This window comes from Salmo salar, chromosome 17 (assembly GCF_965601325.2).
Source record: "Salmo salar chromosome 17, fSalSal1, whole genome shotgun sequence".
NCBI classification, from domain to species: Eukaryota; Metazoa; Chordata; class Actinopteri; order Salmoniformes; family Salmonidae; genus Salmo; species Salmo salar.
This window is the reverse complement of record NC_138307.1, coordinates 21,573,000-21,600,606: the sequence shown is the minus strand read 5'-3', so window position 1 is coordinate 21,600,606 and position 27,607 is coordinate 21,573,000. Positions and strand designations below refer to the sequence as shown.

Sequence of the window (27,607 nt, the reverse complement as noted above, 5' to 3'; positions counted from 1 at the left end):
AGCAGAGGTCAAGGTACAGGACGGCAGGCAGGCTCAAGCAGAGGTTGGTAATCCAGAGGTAGAGCAAAGGAACAGGACAGCAGGCAGACTCAGAGTCAGGCATAGGTCAGGACAGGCAAAGGTCAACATCAGGAGGACAAGAAAAAGAGAGACCAGGGAAAACCAGAAGCTGAGACAAACCATGTTGTCTTGGAAGTGACGTTGTCTTCATATTAATATATTACAAGAACCTGTATGAAGACTGTTGTCTGACTGGCTGAGGTGGGTCTGTAATTGTTTATTTCGCTGCTATTGGAGCCTTAAGTCATTTTAGTATTGTTTTCTAATGTACAAACAAGACGAACTGCAAACAGACACACAGAAAACACAGGTATAAATACACAGGGGATAATGGGGAAGATGGGCGACACCTGGAGGGGGTGGAGACAAGCACAAGGACAGGTGAAACAGATCAGGGTGTCACACATAACCATGTTTGTGAGGTGTATACTTGCTTCAAAGTAGATTTGTTTAAGACTACCAAGAATCACTTTGTGTGGTCCTGACCCTGATTTGGCCCACTGCAGTAAAAGGTTAATTTGTCCTCCTCACAGGGAGACCCTGGTAAGGTAGGAGAAGTGGGGACCCCAGGTGGTATTCAACCTATGGGTGTTGTTCTTCAGATTTAACCGGAAACCATGACAAATAGAATTGTTGACAACATGACTCAGGAGTGACTGGTTCAGAAATCCACAACAACAAACATGTCTGCAGTGAGAACAGCACTACTTCTAACGCTTTGCCTGTTACAAGAACACACAACACTTCTTGGGAGGAATCTGCCCATAAGCAATATGTACACTCTAAGAAAAAAGAGTTTGAAATGGGTTCTTCGGCTGTCCCAATAGGAGAACCCTTTTTGTTTCCAGGTAGAACTCTTTTTGGTTCCAGACAGAACTCTTTTGGGTTCCATGTATAATCCTCTGGGGAAAGGGTTCTACATGGAACCCAATATGATTCTAGTTGGAACCAAAAGGGTTCTACCTGGAACCAAAAAGGTATCTTCAAAGGGTTTTTCTAAGAGTGTAGTCACAGCATGAGATGGAGACTGGGAAACAAAGAGCTTTACCTGGTTGGTCTGTTTCTGTATCTGCAGGTAGATGATTCAGCATGTATGAAAGGATGAACTTGGAACTGGGTGCCCTCTATCATAGAACAAATATATGCCCCATCTTCTTCTTCTCTTGAAGCCTTTGGGCCTATACATTGACCTTTGACATATGAACCTTACACTGGGGATCTTGTTTTCTCATCCGCTCTTCCTGGTTAGATAGAGGTGGTGGCTTGAAAGTGGTTGCTGATGCTTAAAAATATTTGGATGCTATTTCTGCTTTGAGAGAATATATACAGAAAGAGTACACTGAGATGCAGAAGAAACCTCTCTGAGATGTCAATGTGAAATAACAGGAGACAGGCCCTTTAGTAAAAGAACACTGTCAGTGATTGACATGGCACACAATAGCCCCCATATGGGATATCAGTTTACACTCACATTCATGTTCTAGACACCAGTTTACGTTCACATTCATGTTGTAGACATCAGTTTAGGTTCACATTCATGTTCTAGACATCAGTTAGGCTCACATTCATGTTGTAGACATCAGTTTACATTCACATTCATGTTCTAGACATCAGTTTACACTCACATTCATGGTCTAAACACCAGTTTACGTTCACATTCATGTTCTAGACATCAATTAACACTCACATTCATGGTCTAGACATCAGTTTACGTTCACATTCATGTTCTAGACATCAGTTAACACTCACATTCATGTTCTAGACATCAGTTCATGTTCACATTCATGTTCTAGACATCAGTTTACGTTCACATTCATGTTGTAGATAGACATCAGTTTACATTCACATTCATGTTCTAGACATCAGTTTACGTTCACATTCATGTTCTAGACATCAGTTTACATTCACATTCATGTTGTAGACATCAGTTTACATTCACATTCATGTTCTAGACATCAGTTTACATTCACATTCATGTTGTAGATAGACATCAGTTTACATTCACATTCATGTTCTAGACATCAGTTTACGTTCACATTCATGTTCTAGACATCAGTTTACATTCACATTCATGTTCTAGACATCAGTTTAGGTTCACATTCATGTTCTAGACATCAGTTAGACTCACATTCATATTGTAGACATCAGTTTACGTTCACATTCATGTTCTAGACATCAGTTTACGTTCACATTCATGTTCTAGACATCAGTTAACACTCACATTCATGGCCTAGACATCAGTTTACGTTCACATTCATGGTCTAGACATCAGTTTACGTTCACATTCATGTTGTAGACACCAGTTCACGTTCACATTCATGTTGTAGACATCAGTTTATGTTCACATTCATGTTGTAGACATCAGTTTACGTTCACATTCATGTTCTAGACATCAGTTAGGCTCACATTCATGTTCTAGACACCAGTTTACGTTCACATTCATGTTGTAGACATCAGTTTACATTCACATTCATGTTGTAGACATCAGTTTACGTTCACATTCATGTTGTAGACATCAGTTTACGTTCACATTCATGTTCTAGACATCAGTTTACATTCACATTCATGTTGTAGACATCAGTTTACGTTCACATTCATGTTGTAGACATCAGTTTACATTCACATTCAAGACATCAGTTAGGCTCACATTCATGTTGTAGACATCAGTTTACGTTCACATTCATGTTGTAGACACCAGTTAGGCTCACATTCATGTTCTAGACATCAGTTTACGTTCACATTCATGTTCTAGACATCAGTTTACATTCACATTCATGTTGTAGACATCCGTTTACGTTCACATTCATGTTGATCAGTAATCAATGCTCATTATGTGGCTAGGCTGTAAAGAAACGTTTTCTTGCTATAGATGCTACAAAACCACCATACCAGCATATACACAATACTATATAGACAAATGCTATATTAAAGAAAGAAAATAGATAGAAACTCGTTTCAACCCATAGCCAGTGGGTTAGGGTTTAAACACAAAGCCAGTGGTTAGAGTTTAAACATATGGCCAGTGGGTTAGAGTTTAATCACAAGGCCAGTGGGTTAGAGTTTAAACATATGGCCAGTGGGTTAGAGTTTAAACACAAGGCCAGTGGGTTAGAGTTTAAACACAAGGCCAGTGGGTTAGAGTTTAAACCCATGGCCAGTGGGTTAGAGTTTAAACCCATGGCCAGTGGGTTAGAGTTTAAACCCATGGCCAGTGGGTTAGAGTTTAAACCCATGGCCAGTGGGTTAGAGTTTAAACCCATGGCCAGTGGGTTAGAGTTTAAACCCATGGCCAGTGGGTTAGAGTTTAAACCCATGGCCAGTGGGTTAGAGTTTAATCACATGGCCAGTGGGTTACGGTCTAACTCCAGTACATAAGATAAGGGGAAAGAAATCCTTAGCCCCATAGTGTCCACCGTAGGAGGGAAAAACGATGCACATGAAAAAGATTTTGATCTATCGTTCCGTCTATCTCAAAATACAGGGGGGGGGGGGGGGGGATTCAGGATGAAGAGCCTATCTGGAGAAATTCAGGCCTTGTTTGAGGATTATAACTTTTTCATTCATAGCCAAAAGCCAGAGAGAAGGGTCCTCTAATGCCTCAGGGGCCAGGGCCTATAGCACAGCTAACCACTTTGATAGGAGAGATAAAACTGAGTTCAACTGCATCAAAGTTAAAGTATTAAAAGTGTATCCTCTCAACTTTCATTTATTAACCACAGAAACAGATGTTACTGGAATCACAACTGCCACCTTGTTCATGCACGGAAAGACAGCTCCAAAAATGATCCCTTAGATACAGAACTAGGATCATTTTATTCTCCTCAATTCCTAATGGAGAAATTAGGGAGGAAAATACATACCTGACCTCAGATCAGTGGGATCCCAGGGACAACGTTGACCTATTTTGTTGCAGACAGAAGAGCGTCTTCGTCATGGTAAGGACCAACAAGCAGAACACTAGACAAGTCTGACATCTAGTGGCGAACAAGGAGCAACAAAACCCGAAGGCAGTTCATTGCACAAAGACAGAGAGGAAGAGGTGAAGCGAGAAGATTTACTCTGGCGAAAATCTGTCCACGTGATATAAGCCCTTTTTGTATGGGGGGGGGTCTATAAACGAGTGTTGAATTACGTGAGGATTATTTGGTCGAATAGAAGTTTCGTAATGTTTAGGCTGTACTGATTGTACTGATTTAAGTGGATGCGCGTGGCATTCCGGCAACAATTTAGTTGTGCCTGTTGGTCACGCGCTCTCTCATTGGCTAGAATGGTCTCGTCTGCCTTCAATCATTGGGGAAATGTAATTACATTGTTAGAGCACTCACTCGGCTATCTTGTCAATATAATATATCATCTTTGGTACAGCTACCCTTTTCTGTCCTGTACTTTCCTACCGAGCCTGAGGTCTAATCTGTGTATGGAGAGTTCGTTTTGCATGGCCCGGTGACTGGGGATATCAGTTAAGGGCCAATGGAATGGTCTAAAATATCCAACTACGCCTACTTAGAATGCTCTAAAATACCCAAATCCGCCTAACCGGGGCACCGGGCCATGTAAAACGAACTTGACCTATGAGAGAAGAGGGAGTGTCCAAAACTCCACCCCCGCCCTTCGCAGTTTATAAAACAGATTGCAGTAACACACGCAGTTAAAACATACTCACGGAGACCCCATTATAGGTTCACTGTGAGAGGTTATAATACGAACACTTTTATTTTTCTACGGAAACGAAGACAAACAAAATCAAAATGGTAAGACCTATATTTATTTTTTCAACATTGCCTTCGACGCATTGGTTGTAATAATGTAAAGGTTGAGCGTTGTATGAATTAGGCTACATTTCTAATGTTTTTGTAGTCCATCCTGTATAGCATAACATTACTGTGTATAATACTTCTAGGTACAGCCTACGCTACGGCCCACCTGTTTTTATAAAATATTTTGTTCTGATAACATGGTGCGTCATGATAGGAGTATCCATTTTGCTGCGCGTTCAATTTAGCGCGCCGTTTGGCTTTTCAATTCAAACACGACTGGCGCAGTAGACAAAACTATTACTAGAATGCATTTAATTAAGTTGAGTCACCTGAGCTTTAATTGTCCTATTTCATAATAATCAATCAGTTCACAGGTATCTGCATTTATGATCAAGTTTTGTCATTTGGCGCTTGAAGCAGCTTCCTGCCATTTTGAATGGTTAAAGGAGTTACCCGTTTCCATATACAGTGGCCGTGGGGCCAGTGTGGTTATGGGTGTGTTTATTTGCTCTGCTGGCTTTAAATGCTGATGTGGCTCCCACAGGTCCGTGTGTATTCTGATGGGTGACTGTAGCCTAGTCAGCTACTGTTCCTGTTGCTCTAGTCTACTGCGCAAAACTGGGAACGTTCTGTCTATGTAGTGCGTTTCTGTCCGAACAAATGGTAACGACTACTAATGAACCACAGATCTACCATCTACTGGAGTATGGCAGATTACACCTACAATGAGTTTAAAATAAAAATAAAGGATTAATTGTAATAGTTGTCCCAAAGTAACATTTTCCCACCACAAGTTGCCACATGGATGTTTTTAGGACATGGCTCACATTTTATTACCTTACATCCTGCCCATATGATTTAATCATAAAATATGTCAAGAAATTAGACTTAGACCTCTCAGAAATCTTTTGACTATGCATACATGCTTACTCGTGATAGGGGAACCTTCAGTAATCTGACCTGAAAGGGAAATCTGAGGTTAGGAGTGACGCAGAGCCCAAAGGCTCAGCATTTCAGACTAGCACATGGCAGACTGTCTGATCATGAGGTTAAGGTCTATACTACTACATGTGGGTGAAAGAGCCTCTATGATCCATTCCAGCTCATGTACTACTCGGCTCATATTGCGGAGTCTTCAAACAGTGCACTCGCCTGTTCTTAATTTTGCTCATGACTAAAGATTACCATGGCATGGGGGAGTTTCTTTTGACACCTGTCATCTAATTTGAATGTTATGAAAGGAGAGGGAGTTTTTTGGGGGGGGATGTGAATTCCAAGCCATATGTCTTCCCGCATAACACAAGGCCCTCTTTGCACTTTGAAACAAAGCCCCATAAGGGACAGAACAGGAAGCTGGAGGGGGGTTGCTTCCTAGCTACTGAACAAGCCACAAGCGGTTAGTCCATCAGCCATGTTGGTGCCAAGTGTCTCAGCGGACTTACAGTTGCACAAACAATTTGTTAATCTAAACTGTACTCTACAGTCTATCGCCATACCATGATTTCAAAATACAGGAAATGAATACCATAACCTAGCACTGTACCTGACTGCCCTATTTGGTAACATTAACATTAATGGCCTATTGCGTCATGAGCAAACGGTCACTGAATCAACTAGGTATCACAGTTACACATAGGCCTACACTAGGCTTACCAACAGGGTTTCAAGTGTGTGTGTGTGGCTTAGCAAATCAGGGCAACCCCTGACAAATGCAACATGATGGAGGTTAGTTTCTTGAATCTGGTATGAACCAGGGACTGCCTGAACATCAACTCTGACTGAACTAGAGGTTCAGGACACCATGTGGTTGTTCCCACAGAGAAAGGGGTCAGTGGAGTAGACCGGGGTCTGGAGGGGCTACACACAGAGCAGGGGGATGGGGGTCATGATTGACACCTCCCTTTAAATAGCTGGCTGCAGTGCTGACCTAGCTGTCATGCCTAAACTAGGCACACACTCACATCCCTGTGTCACCGCCCCTCCCCCACCATCCACCCTACCCAGCTTGTTCTGTCAAAAGAGGAGGCTGGAGAAATGGCTGTGACAGTAGTGGCCCCAGTCTCTACATGAGTGGAGTCATAACAGTAGTACAATATGTGTGGAGGGGTGTAGCAACATGCAGGTGTAAGACCTTGATGTCACGAGGACCTCCCTGTAGTAGATTCAGATCTGGAGTGAAGTGAGGTTTTCTAATGTTTCCTTCACATCCTCTTACTATACTGGAAAAAATAATTTCAAATATTTTACTGAGTTACAGTTCAAAAAAGGAAGTCCTATTCCCATTATGCGGATTCTTCCATTTTGAAATAATTGCCCCTGATACTACTAAAAGTTAAACCTAGCTTAAGGGGTATATTATTCTACCAGAGGGCAAAGCCTAGTTGGCTGGTGTCTGTTTTCCTGTTACTGTGGCAGGTGGTCTTGTTTCTAGCTGGGCCTTCTCAAATCGCTCTGATTCATAAGTACTGCCAACACATACACCCGCACAACATTCCCAGACTCGTCCTCTTGGCATGTCACTGTCTCGTAAACATATCTTCCTTGACTTTCTCATTTCTCTTGACTGTCTCGCTCCCCATTTCCCATCTCTCTGTATAGTAAGCCAGTTTGGACAGACTGGTGGTGTGAGTGTACGTAGCCAGATCTGCCTCTGGTGCACTGCTATTCAGAAATGATAAGCTTGTTATTATCAGCTTCACTCATCCTTGGTGACGCTTTCCCCTCGTCCTGTTCGCTGGAAATACTTCAGTAGGGTGTGGAGGGCCTTTTGGCCTTGACGCTCCTTTTAGCATTGTCGCTACTCGCCAGCTCCATGACGTGCTAAGGGTAGACACTTACCAAACCTCCCAGTTCGGGCCTTGAGTCTAGTGAGGTCTAATCAGACTTTGCTTCATTGCAACGCTGTAATGTTAAACAAATTCACAGAATTGTATAATCTCTAATGACCTCGGTCCAAGTTGACATTCCAATGAGGGGGTGTATCAATAATCTAGTGGCATCCTCCTCAGGGTTGTGGAGCCTAAATGACAGGAAGAATATAAGGAGAGTAGGCTGTAATGGACTAGTGGGATGCACCTTGTGTTAACGCATTCAGCATGGATGTTTCTTTTGTTAATGCTATAAGAGTCTAATCGACTGGATGGTGTCACTGCAGTCTAGCCTCAACTATGCTGCCGTCTGCCAGTACTGCATTGCAAAATTGACTCATTTCTCGCACACCCACACAACCTTCTGTTTGGTTCTTAGTGACTGTAGATATCAAGTGCCGCCTTTATAAAATGTGTACACTACATGACCAAAAGTATGTGGACACCTGCTCTTTGAACATCTCATTCCAAAATCATGGGCATTAATATGGAGTTTGTCCACCCTTTGCTACTCAACAGCCTCCACTCTAAGGCTTTCCACTAGATGTTGGCACATTGCTGTGGGGACTTGCTTCCATTCAGCCACGAGCATTAGTGAGGTCGGGCACTGATGTTGGGCGATTAGGCTTGGCTTGCAGTCGAAGTTCCAATTCATCCCGAAGGTGTTCGATGGGGTTGAGGTCAGGGCTCTGTGCAGGCCAGTCATGTTCTTCCACACGGATCTTGACAAACCATTTCTGTATGGACCTTGCTTTGTGCACGGGGGCATTGTCATGCTGAAACAGTAAAGGGCCTTCCCTAAACTGTTGCCACAAAGTTGGAAACATAGAATCATCTAGAATGTCATTGTGTGCTGTAGAGTTAGTTGTCCCTTCACTGAAACTAAGGGGCGTAACCCAAACTGTGAAAAACGGCCCCAGACTAAAGTCGCTGAGCTCTTCAGTAAGACCAATGTTTGTCTATGGAGATTGTATGGCTGTGCTGATTTTATAAACCTGTCAGCAACTGGTGTGGCAAAAATAGCCGAATCCACTAATCCGAAGGGTTGTCCAGACTTCTGTGTAAATGTAAAGTAGTGGGTGTACAAAACATTAGGAACAACTTTTATAATTGTTCCACCTTCTGCCCTCAGAACAGCCTCAATTTGTCAGGTATCAAGCATTCCACACTGATACTGGTCCATGTTGACTCCAATGCTTCCCATAGTTGTGAAGTTGGCTGGATGTCCTTTGGGTGGTGGATCATTCTTTATACACATACGTTGAAGTGCTTGACACAACCCGGTGTGCCTGGCATCTACTACCATACCAGTGTCATAAGGGATCATAGCTTTCATCTGGTCAGTCTGTCATGGAAAGAGCAGGTGTTCTTAATGTTTTGTACACAGTGTAGATCAGTTAACATGGTTCAGGCTAGGTTAATGGCTATGTCAATACCGGTAGTCGCACGCTGAGACGTGGCTAGGCTTCTGAGACGGTAGCTGCATACAGTTCAGTATTAAAGTAGGTCAGATGATCGACTCACTGCAGAGTTGGCTAAGCCATGCATAGTCCCATTTCAACACACTGCAAACAAATTGGGTCACCATGCAAATATACACGACTCATAACTTTGGCTCATAACTCCGGTGGCTTGTTTTTAACTAGCTAGATCATGCCGCCCACTGTTTTCAGGCCCACCTGTCCTTTGTCACTCAGTCATGGGCAGGTTAGGTTTGTTTCCTCTGTTAGTGTAGAGCAGTGGTTCCCAACCTTCTGTTACTGTACAAACTGAATTTTGCCCTGCCTGAAGTACCCCCTCATGTGCGTTTTACCAGTAAAAGCCTATGGTCTCATGAGTCTTCTCAAGTACCCCCTGTGTATAGGCTAAGTGCCCCTAGGTAACCTAGTACCCCTGGTTGGGAACCACTGGTGTTAGAGTGCTGCCACTTGGTGGTGAGAAACAGCAGTAAAATAAGTGTTAAAATGGATGCCCAAATCCTTAATCGACCTCAGACTGCTATGCACTGAGTGGTTTGGAGGGGTGCTCCATTTATCATTGGTGACATTGAAAAACAAGTGTTACTCCATCCAGTGCAGACTGCTGTCAATGCATCAGATCCTTGTGTAGTCAATATGTTTTGTACCTGTTCAAAGAAACCATCAATTAATTGTTTGACTAACCCTACATTTCCTGGTCTCTCCAGCGTGAGTGCATCTCTGTGCATGTGGGTCAGGCTGGAGTCCAGATGGGCAACACCTGTTGGGAGCTGTACTGCCTGGAGCACGGGATCCAGCCGGACGGGACCATGCCTAACAACAAGGCGGTCGGTAGCACTGACGACTCCTTCACCACGTTCTTCAGCGCCACGGGCATCGGGAAATACGTGCCCCGCGCCATCTTTGTAGACCTGGAGCCCACTGTCATTGGTGAGTATTGGAGGGATCTGGCAGAGAAAATGCACTGACTGATTGACACTGGGAATGTGTAGGAAGAGGTCTTCATCAATATGGTGGTACAGTTCAAAACAAGCATCAATACCAGACTAACCCTAGTCTGTTCCCCTTTCTCTCAGATGAGGTGAGGACAGGTACCTACCGCCAGCTGTTTCACCCTGAGCAGCTGATCTCAGGGAAGGAGGACGCAGCCAATAACTATGCCCGTGGCCACTACACTATCGGCAAGGAGATCATCGACCAAGTACTGGACAGGATCCGTAAACTGGTGAGAGAAACTGTCAGATTTGATAGATTCAATGGTGATATTAGGATAACTCATGGATTTTTCATGAATGTTTTATGAGAAAGGGTTTTAGCCTTGACTTGCATAAATCTAGCCTAAATGGGTCTGATCAGAGCTTGGACTTTCCTTCTAGAAAACATGTTGATGAGTTTTCTGTCTTGACAGGCTGACCAGTGCACGGGGCTCCAAGGGTTCCTGGTCTTCCACAGCTTCGGAGGTGGTACCGGCTCTGGTTTCACCTCCCTGCTCATGGAACGTCTCTCAGTCGACTTTGGGAAGAAGTCCAAGCTGGAGTTTGCCATATACCCTGCTCCCCAGGTGTCCACAGCTGTGGTGGAGCCCTACAACTCCATCCTGACCACCCACACTACCCTAGAGCACTCCGACTGTGCCTTCATGGTGGACAATGAGGCCATCTATGACATCTGCCGTAGAAACCTGGACATTGAGCGCCCGTCTTACACCAACCTCAACAGGCTCATCAGCCAGATTGTCTCCTCCATCACCGCCTCTCTCCGCTTCGATGGTGCCCTTAATGTGGACCTGACAGAGTTCCAGACCAACCTGGTGCCTTACCCCCGCATCCACTTCCCCCTGGCCACCTATGCCCCTGTCATCTCAGCCGAGAAGGCCTACCACGAGCAGCTCTCTGTGGCTGAGATCACCAACTCCTGCTTCGAGCCCGCCAACCAGATGGTGAAGTGCGACCCTCGCCACGGTAAGTACATGGCGTGCTGCCTGCTGTACCGCGGAGACGTGGTGCCCAAGGATGTCAACGTGGCCATCGGCAACATCAAGACAAAGCGAAGCATCCAGTTTGTGGACTGGTGCCCTACAGGTTTCAAAGTGGGCATCAACTACCAGCCACCCACTGTGGTGCCAGGGGGTGACCTGGCCAAGGTCCAGAGAGCTGTGTGCATGTTGAGCAACACCACAGCCATCGCTGAGGCCTGGGCGCGTCTCGACCACAAGTTTGACCTGATGTATGCCAAGCGGGCATTCGTGCACTGGTATGTGGGTGAGGGCATGGAGGAGGGAGAGTTCTCTGAGGCCAGGGAAGACATGGCTGCCCTGGAGAAGGACTATGAAGAGGTAGGAATCGACTCATTTGAGGAGGACGAGGAGGGAGAGGAGTATTAGGAGAAGAGGAGTTCAAAGGAGGGATGGGTCCTCGGTCGGCTTATGTATCACTGAGAGATAGAACTGCCTTTACTTGACCATGAAGTGGGAAACGGCCTGCTCCTTCCCTTGTCGAACATCATCAATCGTGTTTTCTTCACCAAAGACCCCACATCCATCCATGTCTGAATCTTTTCCTAGAAGGTTGACTATGGAACCATACAGAACCTTGAAGATTAAGCTGTCTCCATTAAAGTTTCCTTTAAGTTCATGGTACTTCTGTGCTTTCAGATCTATCCTAAACACTAAAGTTACTGCCAATCAGAAAACAAACTAGCCAACTAAACCCCATGGTGTTGGGTCTTAATGAATGTAATTCAGTAACTCTATCTTGGAGGATTATTCTGCATTGCATGTTAAGTTACCCCAAAATAATTTATTGGTTTTATCCCTACAGATTCTATTTTCTTTGCCATGTGTTATTTTAAGAGTTATCACATCAGGATACTGTTGTGGCTGTATCCCCTCCTTTGTAAATAAAGTTGTTTTATCTCAGTTAATCCTGTTTTCACCTCTTTCAATGGTTATGATCAATCACAACTGCCTCCAGTCCTGACCCGAGGTTTCATTATACTTTGACTAAATTACTATTAAACGGCCAACATAAAACAGTCTGTGCAATCGGCCACAAATGGCCTGGTAAGTAGCAGAGAATTCCTGGGATATAAATGTAGCCGCAGGGTGCCTTGAAAAATAGGATTTGGTCGAGGTAATGCAGTGTCTTAATTGCATACCCATGTGGACTGTCTCCTCAAACCCCATTGGATGAGAAAGGCAGGGGTCTTTCCCTTCTGACTTTCTCAATATGTTTTGAGAAGGTGAGGAGAATCTCAAGGGTAACCTGGTGTTTGGACTAATGTGGAAGGAATTTCCCCATAATGTCAAACTAGTTCATTTAGATTGTTACAGAATAGCCTAAAGGTGACAAGTGGATACATGGATGGTAAATTCATTTCGATTTGAGACCCACCTTAGCAAAATTGAGTCCACTGGGTAGTGCTCTGGTTTAATCAAATACTTGATTTGGCCAGAGGAAGAGCTGAATCGAGAAGTGTTACTCGGCCCAAAATCTGTCCCCGGAAATAAGCCCACAAAGTGAGGACTTTCTGTATGGAGGTCAATGAGTGTGCAGTTAAGTCAACACATTTAATTAATTTGCTACGTGAGGCTTATTTGATAGAATATACATTTCGTTAGGTTGTGACGAATGCACTGATGTGTGGACGCACGTGGCATTTCGGCAACTTTGTGGGGGAAAAATACTTAATATTTCACATGCTTCATAAACAACAGGTGTAGAGTACACGTAGCACTAGACAAGGCCTGCAGGTGGCCATATTGAGTCGTTTTATCTTACATCCAAGGGGAAACGCTTACTTGTGGGCATGAGAATACTTTTATCGGACCTGTGCCTGTCATAGATGGAGCATGGGAATTGCCATTGAGGGCTTCCATCATTTTAACGTAGTCAACTGGGTAGAGATTCCTGAGTTAGGCACAATCAAAGATAATTTAGTACTTTAAAATGGCGCTTCCCATGCGGTCACAGACGCTATAATGGCACGGATACAAAGACAACTACTCTATCGCTATGGTCTGTTCACACGCGTATATGCCCATGTACTACATATTATTTCGCCTCCTCCCGCCTGCCTTCCATCTTTGAGGACATGTATTTCCATTGTTAGTGTTCACTTGACTATCTTGTCGATATAATAGACACTTCGATTGGTGTCGCGTTCGAAACAACTGGTAACTCGGATATCTCCGACTTCAGTGTGTTCAAAACAATTTGGAACTCGGAAAAAAACGAGCTCCGACTGGGAAAAATCGATTTGAACGGTCTTCCAACTCAGGAACTCGGACCTCTAAATCTAGAGCGCAACCTGAAAATCACTGACGTCATGATTTCACCTTGTATTTTTCCAGTTTGACCTTGTAGTTCCCAGTTTAGAACGCAGCATTAGATCACAGGCCTGCGTCATCATTACGCGTTTTATGTACACGGAAGTAGCCAGCAGAAAACAAAAAACAGGAAGATAACAGAAGGTAATGTTTATATATCCACCGCTAACAAACGTAAATATCCCCATGTATTTTCATCACATGTTTATCAATATCTCTATCAGATAATATTGGCTGATCAGGATTGATCTGCATGCTGCCCTCTTGTCGTTAGCTTGTATTCTCATACCGGTGTGCCACGTTACCAAACAAAATCGTACACTTTTGGAAAGGTTTAGTGAAAGTACATTTGCTTGTGGTGTTGCTACTGCTGTAAAGAACCAAAACGCATTACTTGGGCAGATCACAACCAAGAGTCACTGTAGCGCGGCTAGGAAAGTAACCGAAAGGTTGCTCGTTCGAATAGTTAGGCCAGTAACCGAAAGGTTGTTAGTTTGAATCCCCGAGCCGACAAGGTCAACAAATCTGCCGATGTGTCCTTGAGCAAGGCACTTAGTCCTACTTTCGCCAGGGTCACCGTTGATAATGTCAGACCCTGGCCATAACCCCACTCTCCAAGGTTCTCTCAGGAAGAGTTGTGATATGCAAAAAACACATTTTCAATTCACACATGCGCAAATAGGACAAATATAAACACCCACCAAATTATTATCAATTGCACAGGTGACAGTGAATAATTTATGACAAGTGAAATTGGCACTGCATCAATCCGTGGAACATAGTGGAATGGACTGGATTTCATGTTTCAGTATGTTTTTTACAGAAATATATCCCATACCTGCCCTCTCTCCCATGGCTTTCCACTTGACCTCTCACTTTCAATTCCCCTAAACCTTGTCTTTTACCTCGTATGCACTCCATCTCTCTCTCCCAATTCAAGGGGCTTTATTGGCATGGGAAACATGTTTACATTGCCAAAGCACAAGTTCCAAAATAAAGGCATTTTGAATGACATATGTCTGTATACAGTGTTGTAGCAATGTAGAAATAGTTCAAGTACAAAATGGAAAATAAATAAATATGGGTTGTGTGTCTCTCTCTCAGTCCATCTGGGTGTTGGTGTGGTGAGTTATGCCCCAGAGAGGATGGGTCAGACCCTGTGTATCTGTTCCCGCGGCTCCATCACCATCGACAACAAAAGATACTACTTCATCCAGAAACTAGATGAAGGGTAAAACCGTCCGCATCAGTGAACACTATTACCTATTCTACATGGCAGACGATCATCCCTGTCCCTCCCACACATGTATTTGTATTTCAGTCTTCTGTAACGTTACATCTTACTGATCAGGACTCTGGTTTTGTCTGCCTCTTCACTTTCTCCTGCTTTCGTTATCTACCCCCTCTGTCGTTCCCTATTTTCTCTCTTTCTCTCTCTCTCTTTTACCTTCCCTCCCTCCTCCCCTCATCCCAGAGGGTTCAGCTATGTGGACCTGGTGGAGGGGGTGCAGGACGGGCGTTTCTACGCCCTGAAGAGGATCCTGTGCCATGACCGGGAGGGTCGCCAAGAGGCTCAGACGGAGGTGGAGATGCACCGTCTCTTCAGCCACCCCAACATCCTGGGCCTGGCAGGGCACACCTTCATAGAGAGGGGGGGCAAGAGTGAGGCCTGGATACTGCTGCCCTACGTTCAGGTACGTGTACGTGTGTGCGCATGTCTATGTAATCACGCCTGTATGTGTGTATTAGAGCCCGGCCATTTTTTTTGGGGTCCGATACTGTTTTTTTGGGGGGAGAGGCAAAAGTTACCGATACATCTGCCGATATACTGTTTTACAGCGTGGAAATGAAAAAGTGTGTATGTATGCGTCTTTGTATTCACGCCTGGGTGTGGGTGCTCCTACAGAAGGGCAGTCTGTGGTCAGTGCTAGAGAAGCTGAGGGACAAGGGCAGCTTCATGCCAGAGAGACGCATCCTGAAGGTCCTACAGGGCATCTGTTCTGGACTGAAGGCCATGCATGACAGAGGCTACGCACACAGGTACAGGCTGCTACTGCTATTACACACACGATTATGGTTAGTGGTTCAAATTAGAATGAGGCTCTCTATCTCTATCCCTCTCGTTATCTCTCCTGTTCTCCTCTCAATCAGAGATCTGAAGCCTACCAATGTACTCCTAGAGGAGGATGACAGGCCGCTGCTGATGGACCTGGGTTCTATGAACCGCTCCAGGATGGAGGTCAAGGGGACCAGGGAGGCCATGACAGTACAGGACTGGGCAGCTCAGAGGTGTACTATATCGTACCGCGCCCCTGAGCTTTTTAATGTGGAGAGCCACTGCGTCATCGATGACCGTACAGACATCTGGGTAACGCACACTAGAGTACTACCCCCCCCCTTCTCACTTTAGTTTGGTCGGTGGAAACTGTCAGTATTGTACAAGCGATATAACATAGACCAATTTGTCATAACAGAGATTGTCTTTACCATTGGACTGTGCGATGCTGTTTTGACTCCAGCCATGTAGTCAACATGTTGGGCTCCAGTTAGATTGCTATCTCTCTGTCTCCATCATGCCTCGTGTTTGTTGACCTTGTAGAGACAGTATTCTCTCTCTCTTTCTCTCTAGTCTCTGGGCTGTGTACTGTACAGCATGATGTTCCTGGAGGGGCCCTATGACATGGTGTTCCAGAAGGGAGACAGTGTGGCCCTTGCTGTCCAGAACCCAGTTACTATCCCTCAGCCCTGCAGGTCAGTCAGTCCCCATGGCAAGCTAACCCTAACCCAGTTACCATCCCTCAGCCCTACAGGTCAGTCAGCCCCCCTGGCTAGTTAACCCTAACCCCCAGTCACCATCCCTCAGCCCTACAGGTCAGTCAGCCCCCCTGGCTAGTTAACCCTAACCCCCAGTCACCATCCCTCAGCCCTACAGGTCAGTCAGTCCCCTGGCTAGTTAACCCTAACCCCCAGTCACCATCCCTCAGCCCTACAGGTCAGTCAGTCCCCTGGCTAGTCAACCCCTAGTTACTCTTCAATCTATCACCCTCTCACCTTTCAAGGCTAGCAAACTAGAATTTTTTTATTCCAAATAGGCGCCTACCACCTAGGCACTCCTGCAGATCTAAAAGGATTGGATAGATTTAAGCATTTTTCATCTTGCCTTTTCAAAGGTTGTATGGAATTTATATAATTTACAGTACCGGTATGTATTAAATACATACTGTAAATTATATAAATTCCATACAACCTTTGAAAAGGCAAGATGAAAAATGCTTAAATCTATCCAATCCTTTTAGATCTGCAGGAGTTCTTAGTATATATATTTGTTATTCTGGTAGTTTATTTTTTCTCCAGTTATTCTGGTAGTTTCTCAGTATACAGTTGAAGTCGGAAGTTTACTTACACTTAGGTTGGAGTCATTAAAACTTGTTTTTCAACCACTCCACAAATTTCTTATTAACAAACTATAGTTTTGGCAAGTCGGTTAGGACATCTACTTTATGCATGACACAAGTAATTTTCAAAAAATTGTTTACAGACAGATTATTTCACTTATAATTCACTGTATCGCAATTCCAGTGGGTCAGAAGTTTACATACACTAAGTTGACTGTGCCTTTAAACAGCTTGGAAAATTCCAGAAAAGGATGTCATGGCTTTAGAAGCTTCTGATAGGCTCATCATTTGAGTCAATTGGAGGTGTACCTTTGGATGTATTTCAAGGCCTTCCTTCAAACTCAGTGCCTCTTTGCTTGACATCATAGGAAAATCAAAAGAAATCAGCCAAGACCTCAGAAAAGAAATTGCTGACCTCTACAAGTCTGGTTCATCCTTGGGAGCAATTTCCAAATGCCTGAAGGTACCACGTTCATCTGTACAAACAATAGTACACAAGTATAAACACCATTGGACCACGCAGCTGTCATACCGCTCAGGAAGGAGACGCATTCTGTCTCCTAGAGATTAACGTACTTTGGTGCGAAAAGTGCAAATCAATCCCAGAACAACAGCAAAGGACCTTGTGAAGATGCTGGAGGAAACAGGTACAAAAGTGTGTATATATATATATATATATATATATATATATATATATATATATATATATATATATATATATATATCCACAGTAAAACAAGTCCTATATCGACAAAACCTGAAAGGCCGCTCAGCAAGGAAGAAGCTACTGCTCCAAAACCCCCATAAAAAACCCAGACTACGGTTTGCAACTGCACATGTGGACAAAGATCATACTTTTTGGAGAAATGTCCTCTGGTCTGATGAAACAAAAATATAACTGTTTGGCCATAATGACCATTGTTATGTTTGGAGGAAAAAGGGGGAGGCTTGCAATCCGAAGAACACCATCCCAACCTTGAAGCACGGGGGTGGCAGCATCATGTTGCCGGGGGTGCTTTCCTGCAGGAAGGACTGGTACACTTCACAAAATAGATGGCATCCTGAGGAAGGAAAATTATGTGGATATATTGAAGCAACATCTCAAGACATAAGCTATTTTGCCACAACTTTGGAAGTATGCTTGGGGTCATTGTCCATTTGGAAGACCCATTTGCGACCAAGCTTTTACTTCCTGACTGAAGAACAACAAAGTCAAGGTATTGGAGTGGCCATCACAAAGCCCTGACCTCAATCCTATAGAAAATTTGTGGGCAGAACTGAAAAGGTGTGTGCGAGCAAGGAGGCCTACAAACCTGACTCAGTTACAGCAGCTCTGTCAGGAGGAATGGGCCAAAATTCACCCAACTTATTGTGGGAAGCTTGGGGAAGGCCACCCGAAATGTTTGGCCCAAGTTAAACAATTTAAAGGCAATGCTACCAAATACTAATTGAGTGTATGTAAACTTCTGACCCACTGGGAATGTGATGAAAGAAATAAAAGCTGAAAGAAATAATTCTCTCTACTATTATTCTGACATTTCACATTCTTAAAATAAAGTGGTGATCCTAACTGGCCTAAGACAGGGAATTTTTACTAGGATTAAATGTCAGGAATTGTGAAAAACTGAGTTTAAATGTATTTGGCTAAGGTGTATGTAAACGTCCGACTTCAACTGTATATATTTCTTCTGCAGTTACTCTGGTAGTTTCTCAGTATATATGTGTTCTCCAGTTATTCTGTTTCATAATATACACTGCTCAAAAAAATAAAGGGAACACTTAAACAACACAATGTAACTCCAAGTCAATCACACTTCTGTGTAATCAAACTGTCCACTTAGGAAGCAACACTGATTGACAATAAATTTCACATGCTGTTGTGCAAATGGAATAGACAACAGGTGGAAATTATAGGCAATTAGCAAGACACCCCCAATAAAGGAGTGGTTCTGCAGGTGGTGACCACAGACCACTTCTCAGTTCCTATGCTTCCTGGCTGATGTTTTGGTCACTTTTGAATGCTGGCGGTGCTTTCACTCTAGTGGTAGCATGAGACGGAGTCTACAACCCACACAAGTGGCTCAGGTAGTGCAGCTCATCCAGGATGGCACATCAATGCGAGCTGTGGCAAGAAGGTTTGCTGTGTCTGTCAGCGTAGAGTCCAGAGCATGGAGGCGCTACCAGGAGACAGGCCAGTACATCAGGAGACGTGGAGGAGGCCGTAGGAGGGCAACAACCCAGCAGCAGAACCGCTACCTCCGCCTTTGTGCAAGGAGGAGCAGGAGGAGCACTGCCAGAGCCCTGCAAAATGACCTCCAGCAGGCCACAAATGTGCATGTGTCTGCTCAAACTGTCAGAAACAGACTCCATGAGGGTGGTATGAGGGCCCGACGTCCACAGGTGGGGGTTGTGCTTACAGCCCAACACCGTGCAGGACGTTTGGCATTTGCCAGAGAACACCAAGATTGGCAAATTCGCCACTGGCGCCCTGTGCTCTTCATAGATGAAAGCAGGTTCACACTGAGCACATGTGACAGAGTCTGGAGACGCCGTGGAGAACGTTCTGCTGCCTGCAACATCCTCCAGCATGACCGGTTTGGCGGTGGGTCAGTCATGGTGTGGGGTGGCATTTCTTTGGGGGGCCGCACAGCCCTCCATGTGCTCGCCAGAGGTAGCCTGACTGCCATTAGGTACCGAGATGAGATCCTCAGACCCCTTGTGAGACCATATGCTGGTGCGGTTGGCCCTGGGTTCCTCCTAATGCAAGACAATGCTAGACCTCATGTGGCTGGAGTGTGTCAGCAGTTCCTGCAAGAGGAAGGCATTAATGCTATGGACTGGCCCGTTATATATTTGTTCTCTAGTTATTCTGGTAGTTTCTCAGTATATATTTGTTCTCCAGTTATTCTGGTAGTTTCTCAGTATATATTTGTTCTCCAGTTATTCTGGTAGTTTCTCAGTATATATTTGTTCTCCAGTTATTCTGGTAGTTTCTCAGTATATATTTGTTCTCCAGTTATTCTGGTAGTTTCTCAGTATATATTTGTTCTCCAGTTATTCTGGTAGTTTCTCAGTATATATTTGTTCTCCAGTTATTCTGGTAGTTTCTCAGCATATATTTGTTCTCCAGTTATTCTGGTAGTTTCTCAGTATATATTTGTTCTCCAGTTACTCTGGTAGTTTCTCAGTGTCTTATGGGTGTTTTTTGTTGTTTCCCTCCAGTTACTCTGAAGGCCTGCAGAACCTGCTGAGCTCCATCATGGTGTCCAACCCCCAGGAAAGACCCGACGTCAACTGGATCCTGGACCAGATACAGGACATGACATGTTCCAGCCCCAACACACAGACCAATATGGTATGATGCTTCTGATCGGGGAACCATGGCAAGCCTGGTTCCTCTCTGGTTACAACATCTGTAGGTGATGAACTTTATGACCTCTGGACTGTTGTAATGGCGACCCTGACCTCGTCGTTTTCCTCTAGTCTTAGAAGCTCAGGGGATCCTACCCCATACACACACACCCGCTATTCTGCAGTTGAAACCACATAGACTTACGTCACAAGTCCTCACTGTCCTCTATATGCATGTACAACAATATGCTCCTACACAGTGTCGGTCAACTCCACATCCAGCTCCCCTTGGGGACATTGAGATTTGCGTGGAGCCATTTTATGACTGCTAGTGAATAGGAAACCCCATGGGTTAAACTATCATCAGACACTATGGTTGAAGGGGGCACCGGACCAGGAAAAGGACCTATGGTAAATTCCAGACAGACGGTTTCCATGGAAATGTACTCGGCCATATCTTATATCAGCTTCAAAGGGATTTTAATAATAACTTGATTCCAGACCTGGGTTCAATACATGAGTATTTGTTATTTAAATACTTTTTCTGTATATTTGAGTATTTTCAAATACACAGCCCAAATGTTATTTATTTATTTGAGTATTTGAATGGTTATTTGTAAAAACCAAATAGTCGACCAAATTGTATTTGAAAGTATTTTCAAATACTATTTTAAAATACCTGGGTTAAATGCATGGGAGTGTATTTGAGTGTTTTCACATACTTTCCAAGTGTATTTCCAAATACATTCCAATATTCATCTACTTGTTTTTTCAAATAACGGTTATCTGATTGTTTTGAAATGTATTGAAAAGCAATTGAAATACCTGAAATAGTATTTTGAACCCAGGTCTGCTTGATTCATCCTTATCACATCTGAACTTCTCTCAAGTCCATCAGAACTTTATTTATTTGTCATCATCACATAATGCTATACTGTAACAATTCTCTATTTTGCATTTGTGACACGTTCATTTAGGCCTGTATGTATTTGGCAATACCTCACCTGATTCTGTTTTGAGTGTCAATAGGAAGATAAGTTCATCTGGTTTTAACTCTCTCAGCAGGTTTTGCTCAGTTAACTCTCACTACAGTTGCTTGATAGGAACTTTTTAATGGTTTCTTTTTAAACTATTATTTTTGTGTGTGCATCTATTTAAGGAGCAATGATTTATTTGTCTATGTATATACTATATGAATGTTTTAAGTAAGCCAATGAAGTTGGAATGCAGGCATTATTGATGATTTCAATGGAACAATGTAGAATGTACTGGAACTATAAATGGTTGTTGTTGGCCATTTCGGACTGTTTGTAGCCTAATTCAGCCCGTCCAGGAATTTGAGATATTGTGATAAAATAATAGGGAATTGCATAATACTGTTAATACAACACTGAAGGCTTTGCTTGTTTCTCATAAGACAGATTTTTTTTTACATTTGTGGTACATTTTAATTTGTTATGCATACGAGGTCCTTTTCACATACTTTTAGAGTTGTCATGTGGCTTTTATTCCACACGGGGGAGCCGTGTCCTACACGTTGGTCAAAGCAGAGGGAGCCGTGTCCTACACGTTGGTCAAAGCAGGGGGAGCCGTGTCCTACACGTTGGTCAAAGCAGAGGGAGCCGTGTCCTACACGTTGGTCAAAGCAGAGGGAGCCGTGTCCTACACGTTGGTCAAAGCAGAGGGAGCCGTGTCCTACACGTTGGTCAAAGCAGAGGGAGCCGTGTCCTACACGTTGGTCAAAGCAGAGGGAGCCGTGTCCTACACGTTGGTCAAAGCAGAGGGAGCCGTGTCCTACACGTTGGTCAAAGCAGAGGGAGCCGTGTCCTACACGTTGGTCAAAGCAGAGGGAGCCGTGTCCTACACGTTGGTCAAAGCAGAGGGAGCCGTGTCCCACACGTTGGTCAAAGCAGAGGGAGCCGTGTCCTACACGTTGGTCAAAGCAGAGGGAGCCGTGTCCTACACGTTGGTCAAAGCAGAGGGAGCCGTGTCCTACACGTTGGTCAAAGCAGAGGGAGCCGTGTCCTACACGTTGGTCAAAGCAGAGGGAGCCGTGTCCTACACGTTGGTCAAAGCAGAGGGAGCCGTGTCCTACACGTTGGTCAAAGCAGAGGGAGCCGTGTCCTACACGTTGGTCAAAGCAGAGGGAGCCGTGTCCTACACGTTGGTCAAAGCAGAGGGAGCCGTGTCCCACACGTTGGTCAAAGCAGAGGGAGCCGTGTCCTACACGTTGGTCAAAGCAGAGGGAGCCGTGTCCTACACGTTGGTCAAAGCAGAGGGAGCCGTGTCCTACACGTTGGTCAAAGCAGAGGGAGCCGTGTCCTACACGTTGGTCAAAGCAGAGGGAGCCGTGTCCTACACGTTGGTCAAAGCAGAGGGAGCCGTGTCCTACACGTTGGTCAAAGCAGAGGGAGCCGTGTCCTACACGTTGGTCAAAGCAGAGGGAGCCGTGTCCTACACGTTGGTCAAAGCAGAGGGAGCCGTGTCCTACACGTTGGTCAAAGCAGAGGGAGCCGTGTCCTACACGTTGGTCAAAGCAGAGGGAGCCGTGTCCTACACGTTGGTCAAAGCAGAGGGAGCCGTGTCCTACACGTTGGTCAAAGCAGAGGGAGCCGTGTCCTACACGTTGGTCAAAGCAGAGGGAGCCGTGTCCTACACGTTGGTCAAAGCAGAGGGAGCCGTGTCCTACACGTTGGTCAAAGCAGAGGGAGCCGTGTCCTACACGTTGGTCAAAGCAGAGGGAGCCGTGTCCTACACGTTGGTCAAAGCAGACGGAGTCGGGTCTCAAAATGTTGTCTTAGTTTCGCCAGACCTGTAGATCTGAGAAAGTCTCACTCAGTATGTGAACATATGCAAAACCTCTACTCTGATAAACACCAGGGAATAAAATGGTACTGATTCTGATTGGTTCTTTCTCTTTTTGCTCCAATGTATCCACATTCCATGATAACATTACATTTGCCAATACCTACCCTTGCTGTTGATTAAAAGGGCAGGGCCAGCGGTTTTCATTGGAAATTAAAGTTCTATATTACAATTACATGTTTTAACTTTACTTATGGGATTGTTAGCAGTGAAGAAAGGAGGATGAGCGTGATGCCAGAGAGAACCAGAAGGTGGCGCTGGAAGCTCAATGACAGAGGCATGGATAATGTGCAGAGTGCAGGCCAGATAACCTTTAGCTTGTAGCTGTGTACACAGCCCTATACGTTGCTTTAAGTGTGTGTACGCACAGCCACAGTCTTGGATGGGCTGTGTGTGCGGACTAGAAGGTATGAAACAATTATCAGAAACTGTTTACTGCGCCTGGATTTACAGCCCTGTGGATCACTAGGGTCAAAGTGACGTCGTACCTCACTCCTCATCCTAATCAATCTCAGACGGTCATAAACCTCACAGACATAACCCACAGCAGAAACGACTGACACAAGAAAACACACACTAACACTAGAGGAATTCATTACACTTTAATTAACGTTTTCCCCAACCAAATACACCCCCATACAGGAGGTCGGCCCACCCATAGTCCAGACTCCCCTGGGACAGTATTCATTACAGGCAGACTGTGTTTACGGGTTGAGGAGCAGAGGAAAGGGACCCCCATTGGCCTAGCAGGTTGAGGAGGAGAGGGACCCCCCCCATTGGTCCACTACCTTTAATTCACCATCATCTGCCTGATGATGTCATGCAATACCAGAACAAGGTCAACACAATGCTGGTTCCATTTCAACACCCATCTTCCTCTTCTTTTCCTTTGTGAGTCCATAAAGGCCATGGATGTGTGTGTGTGTAAGTCTTGTCTAGGTGTGTTTTTGTGTTTCATTGTGAAGGTCTATTCCCAATACCGTAATTAGTCCCCCCCCCCCAGTACTCAGAGCGGCGCTCACACCATAAACCATCTGGATGCTTTATTGATTTGGTGATGAATCAATTAGTGAATTATTTAATGAGCTGGGAATTATGGGTCAGTTCTGAACTGCTCCCACCCTGCACTGTTCCCAGGTCTCTCTAAATCATCATCACTTCATCACTACCTGCCTAGCCTAGTTGACTGTGTGGGGGCTACTCTGGTGAGTGTGTGTGTAGTGGGGGGGTACTCTGGTGTGTGAGATGGGATGTGAAGCTGGCTAGCTTTAGAACACCCTGAGTACATCTAGCTGGCTGATACACCTCTGATCTCACAGAGCCAAACCAGCCAGACACAACATAGCATGGCACCTTGTCACAGAGCACAACACAGCTGTGTGTGTGTGTGTGTGGGAGGTTCTGGTGTGTGTGTCCATGTGTGTCAGATAAACAGTCTCTCTAACCTCAACAGTACATTATGTGTGTAGGCAATATGGCCAGGATGTCCGATTTTATATTTAAAGTGGGTGCAGCAGACTTTTTCTCCAGCCAAAGCAGTAACACACCTGATATAACTAGTCAACTAATCATAGTCTTCAATCTAGACTTTATTAGTTGAATCAGGTGTGTTACTTCTTTGGCTGGAGAAAAAGCCTGATCCCATAATGGCCCTATGAAAGATTGGACCAGATTGTTTCTGGACATTGGACAGGGTCCTACTCTCAAAGACGTTTATATTGGCTCTGTTGCCCCGAGAGAGGAGAGTAGGAAACGAAAACATATGGACATTATGTCCAGCCCATTGAGTGTGTGAGTTATGACTTCCACTTATTGCAGCTAGGGGAGATTTTTTAAGAGCCGGCTTTTTGCATGCTCATTAATTCCGGGAAGTGTTTAGGTTAAAATGCATAATGAGTTCATTAAGGGGGATTGGCGTAATCAGGAAAGGTATCGGCTTAATTACTGGCGCCGCGCCAGGGCGAATGCTCTCCCTCTTCTCTTTCCCGGCCGGGTCCCTGAAACCTGTCCTGGCCGGTAGCAGTAGTGCTAGCGCTATCTAATTTAATTAAGTGTACAAAATGCTACGCACTAACGTCCCCCTGGGGGCAATTAGCAGGAGAGAGATTGAGAGATCCCTGCTGGGCATTTTACTCCCTGGCAGGAGATTCCCTATGTCAGTTAGCTGATTGCATTGATTATATTGATTTGTAACAGCTTTTCAGGTAATTTCATCTGCAAAGGTGAGAGCAACACGTTGGCCCGGAGACTTTAATTTTTATTCATTCATTCTTTATTTAGGCCCCAGGGTTGTTTTGCCAAGTGATCAGATGAGAGTGTACCTCAATAAAGCCTCAAACCCGGTCAGAACAGGTGGGATGTTATTGATGCTTTTAAAAAAACATCACAACTCTTTCAGCGTCTGGATAGGAATGTGCTGATGGATGCAGGAAAGTGGCATCAACGGTCAAACGAGACAAATTCACATACACACACACACATAGCGTAATTGCGCATGCACTCACACACAAACACACATATACACACACACACACATGGTTGTAAGGAATTACAAAAAACTGTAACTGTAATCCGTTACATTACCAGCAAAAATCTTGTAATCAGATTACAGATACTTAAAAAAAACAGATGATTACTTCGAGGATTACTTTTAAATTCAGACAGGATGTTTGAGGAAAAAATCTTTGACACTTCTCTGTTTTCTCAATGACATTCAAATCAGCATGGAAAAAAGTGCACATTTAGATTTGTTCAACGTGAGCGAGTCTGACCATAAATCAGAGACCACTATGATGACACACCAAATGTGTTTGATGGATTGCGGGAAAAGAGGAGGAAGAGGCTTTTGTAGGTTACAGTCCAAGCTATGTCTTCCAATGGTGCGACTGCTGTCGGCATCCAAAGATTATCCAACTTGAATAAACGCTTGGAGGTGAGGATGACAGCAGTGTTGTAGTCTACGGCGATATGGATATCCCTTATTATTGATATCTACATAGCGCATTGATGTGAATCACTCCTGCTCTCTCATTTAGCTATTTGCGCCTAACGGATTGTGGTTGTTGAGGATGGCTGTTCACAAATCTAGATGTGTATTTGAACCCAATAATGATTGAATTCAAGAAGTTTAAGCTGCCTATCAATCATTGTTTTTGAAACCAGTGGACAGCCAGTGAAAAATGTGCTCTTGCAACAGCTGTACAGTGCGGATCCCAGCCTATGGAATAAAAGTGGGGCTTTTATTTCTCAATCTAATTCATGCTGATACATTTTTTTTTATCCATAGGCCTAATGGACACATACTCAAACTCGTACACTTTTGATAGACTTAAAGGGTAGTCTGTAGTTTCTATATCCATTTTTGGACATCTAAAGCTGTCATCAAGGCAAAGGGTGGCTACTGAAGAATCTCAAATATAAAATATATTTTTATTTGTTTAACACTTTTTGGTTAGTACATGATTCCATATGTGTTATTTCATAGTGTTGATGTCTTCATTATTATTCTACAATGTAGAAAATAGTAAAAATGAAGAAAAGCCCTTGAATGAGTAGGTGTGTCCAAACTTTTGACTGGTACTGTATATCCATTGATTCTTGAAGAATATAACTTATAAATGTCTCATGAGCTTAGTTCAACTGTCACACTCCATGACAACCCAAAATATAAGCGTGTTTTACTCCAATGTTTGTAAACATTGTCAATGTAAACAAACACTGTAGAGCCTCATAACCTGGTCAAAACAATACTTTTGATATGATGGATGGTCAGTCCTTGTAGCTCTGTGTGTTAATCTGAGAGTGGTTACATTTCTCCAGGCCCATCCCTCAGCTTTTTACCAAAACAGAGGTGGGGGTGGTCGTTTTGTTATTGTTTCATATGTGGATTATCAAGATATCAAAGTGTCACCAACAAAAAGTTTAACCATAGACCTATAGCAAATGCAGCATATGGCATTCATTTTTGACATGTAAATAGCACTTCTCAGTAGTGCTCAAAGCATGCCATTCCATGAGCGCAGCATTTATTTTTCAACTGGAATCAATGAGCCCAATCAGTCCTCCATGACAACACAATCATAAACAACATCAGTTACTTTTAGTGTAGCATTTATTGGAATGACTGGAATTCTGATAGACTTTGGTTTTTAATGTAAAGATATCATTTAATCGTATTATTATATGTAGTAGAAAGCAGTGGGTTAGAAGAAGCCTACATGACCAACCCATAAAGTAAAATTGAACATCCATATATGGCCAGCTATGTACATTGATAACTAACTTTAACATTGATTTATCCTGCAATAGATGTGGTTCATCTGGTAACATACGTTTTTGTCTTCTTCTAATGCCTCTTAAGGGGAAAGTCATCTAAAGTAACTGAATGTAATCAGATTATGTTACTGAGTTTGGGTAATCCAAAATTACTGATTACAATTTTGGACAGGTAACTAGTAACTGTAACGGATTACATTTAGAAAATAACATACCCAACCCTGAACACACT

At 44.0% G+C, this 27,607-nt stretch overlaps 2 protein-coding genes across 3 annotated transcripts; both read left to right on the top strand.

Moving 5' to 3' along the window:
• The first annotated feature begins 4,651 nt into the window (after positions 1-4,651).
• LOC106575781 (tubulin alpha chain) lies at positions 4,652-12,084 on the top strand. Its single transcript, XM_014152463.3, has 4 exons — positions 4,652-4,811; positions 9,870-10,092; positions 10,239-10,387; positions 10,571-12,084. Exons 1-4 carry the CDS (start codon positions 4,809-4,811, stop codon positions 11,543-11,545), a joined length of 1,350 nt encoding a protein of 449 aa, XP_014007938.1. The 5' UTR covers positions 4,652-4,808; the 3' UTR covers positions 11,546-12,084.
• An 870-nt stretch (positions 12,085-12,954) lies between these two features.
• stk16 (serine/threonine kinase 16) lies at positions 12,955-21,635 on the top strand. 2 transcript variants are annotated; one of them, NM_001140054.1, is given in 7 exon segments: positions 12,955-13,633; positions 14,594-14,720; positions 14,964-15,183; positions 15,396-15,529; positions 15,641-15,857; positions 16,119-16,240; positions 20,107-21,532. In NM_001140054.1, coding segments are annotated over 6 exon segments (918 nt in total). In that variant the 5' UTR covers positions 12,955-13,633; positions 14,594-14,634; the 3' UTR covers positions 20,246-21,532.
• The last annotated feature ends 5,972 nt before the right edge of the window (positions 21,636-27,607 follow it).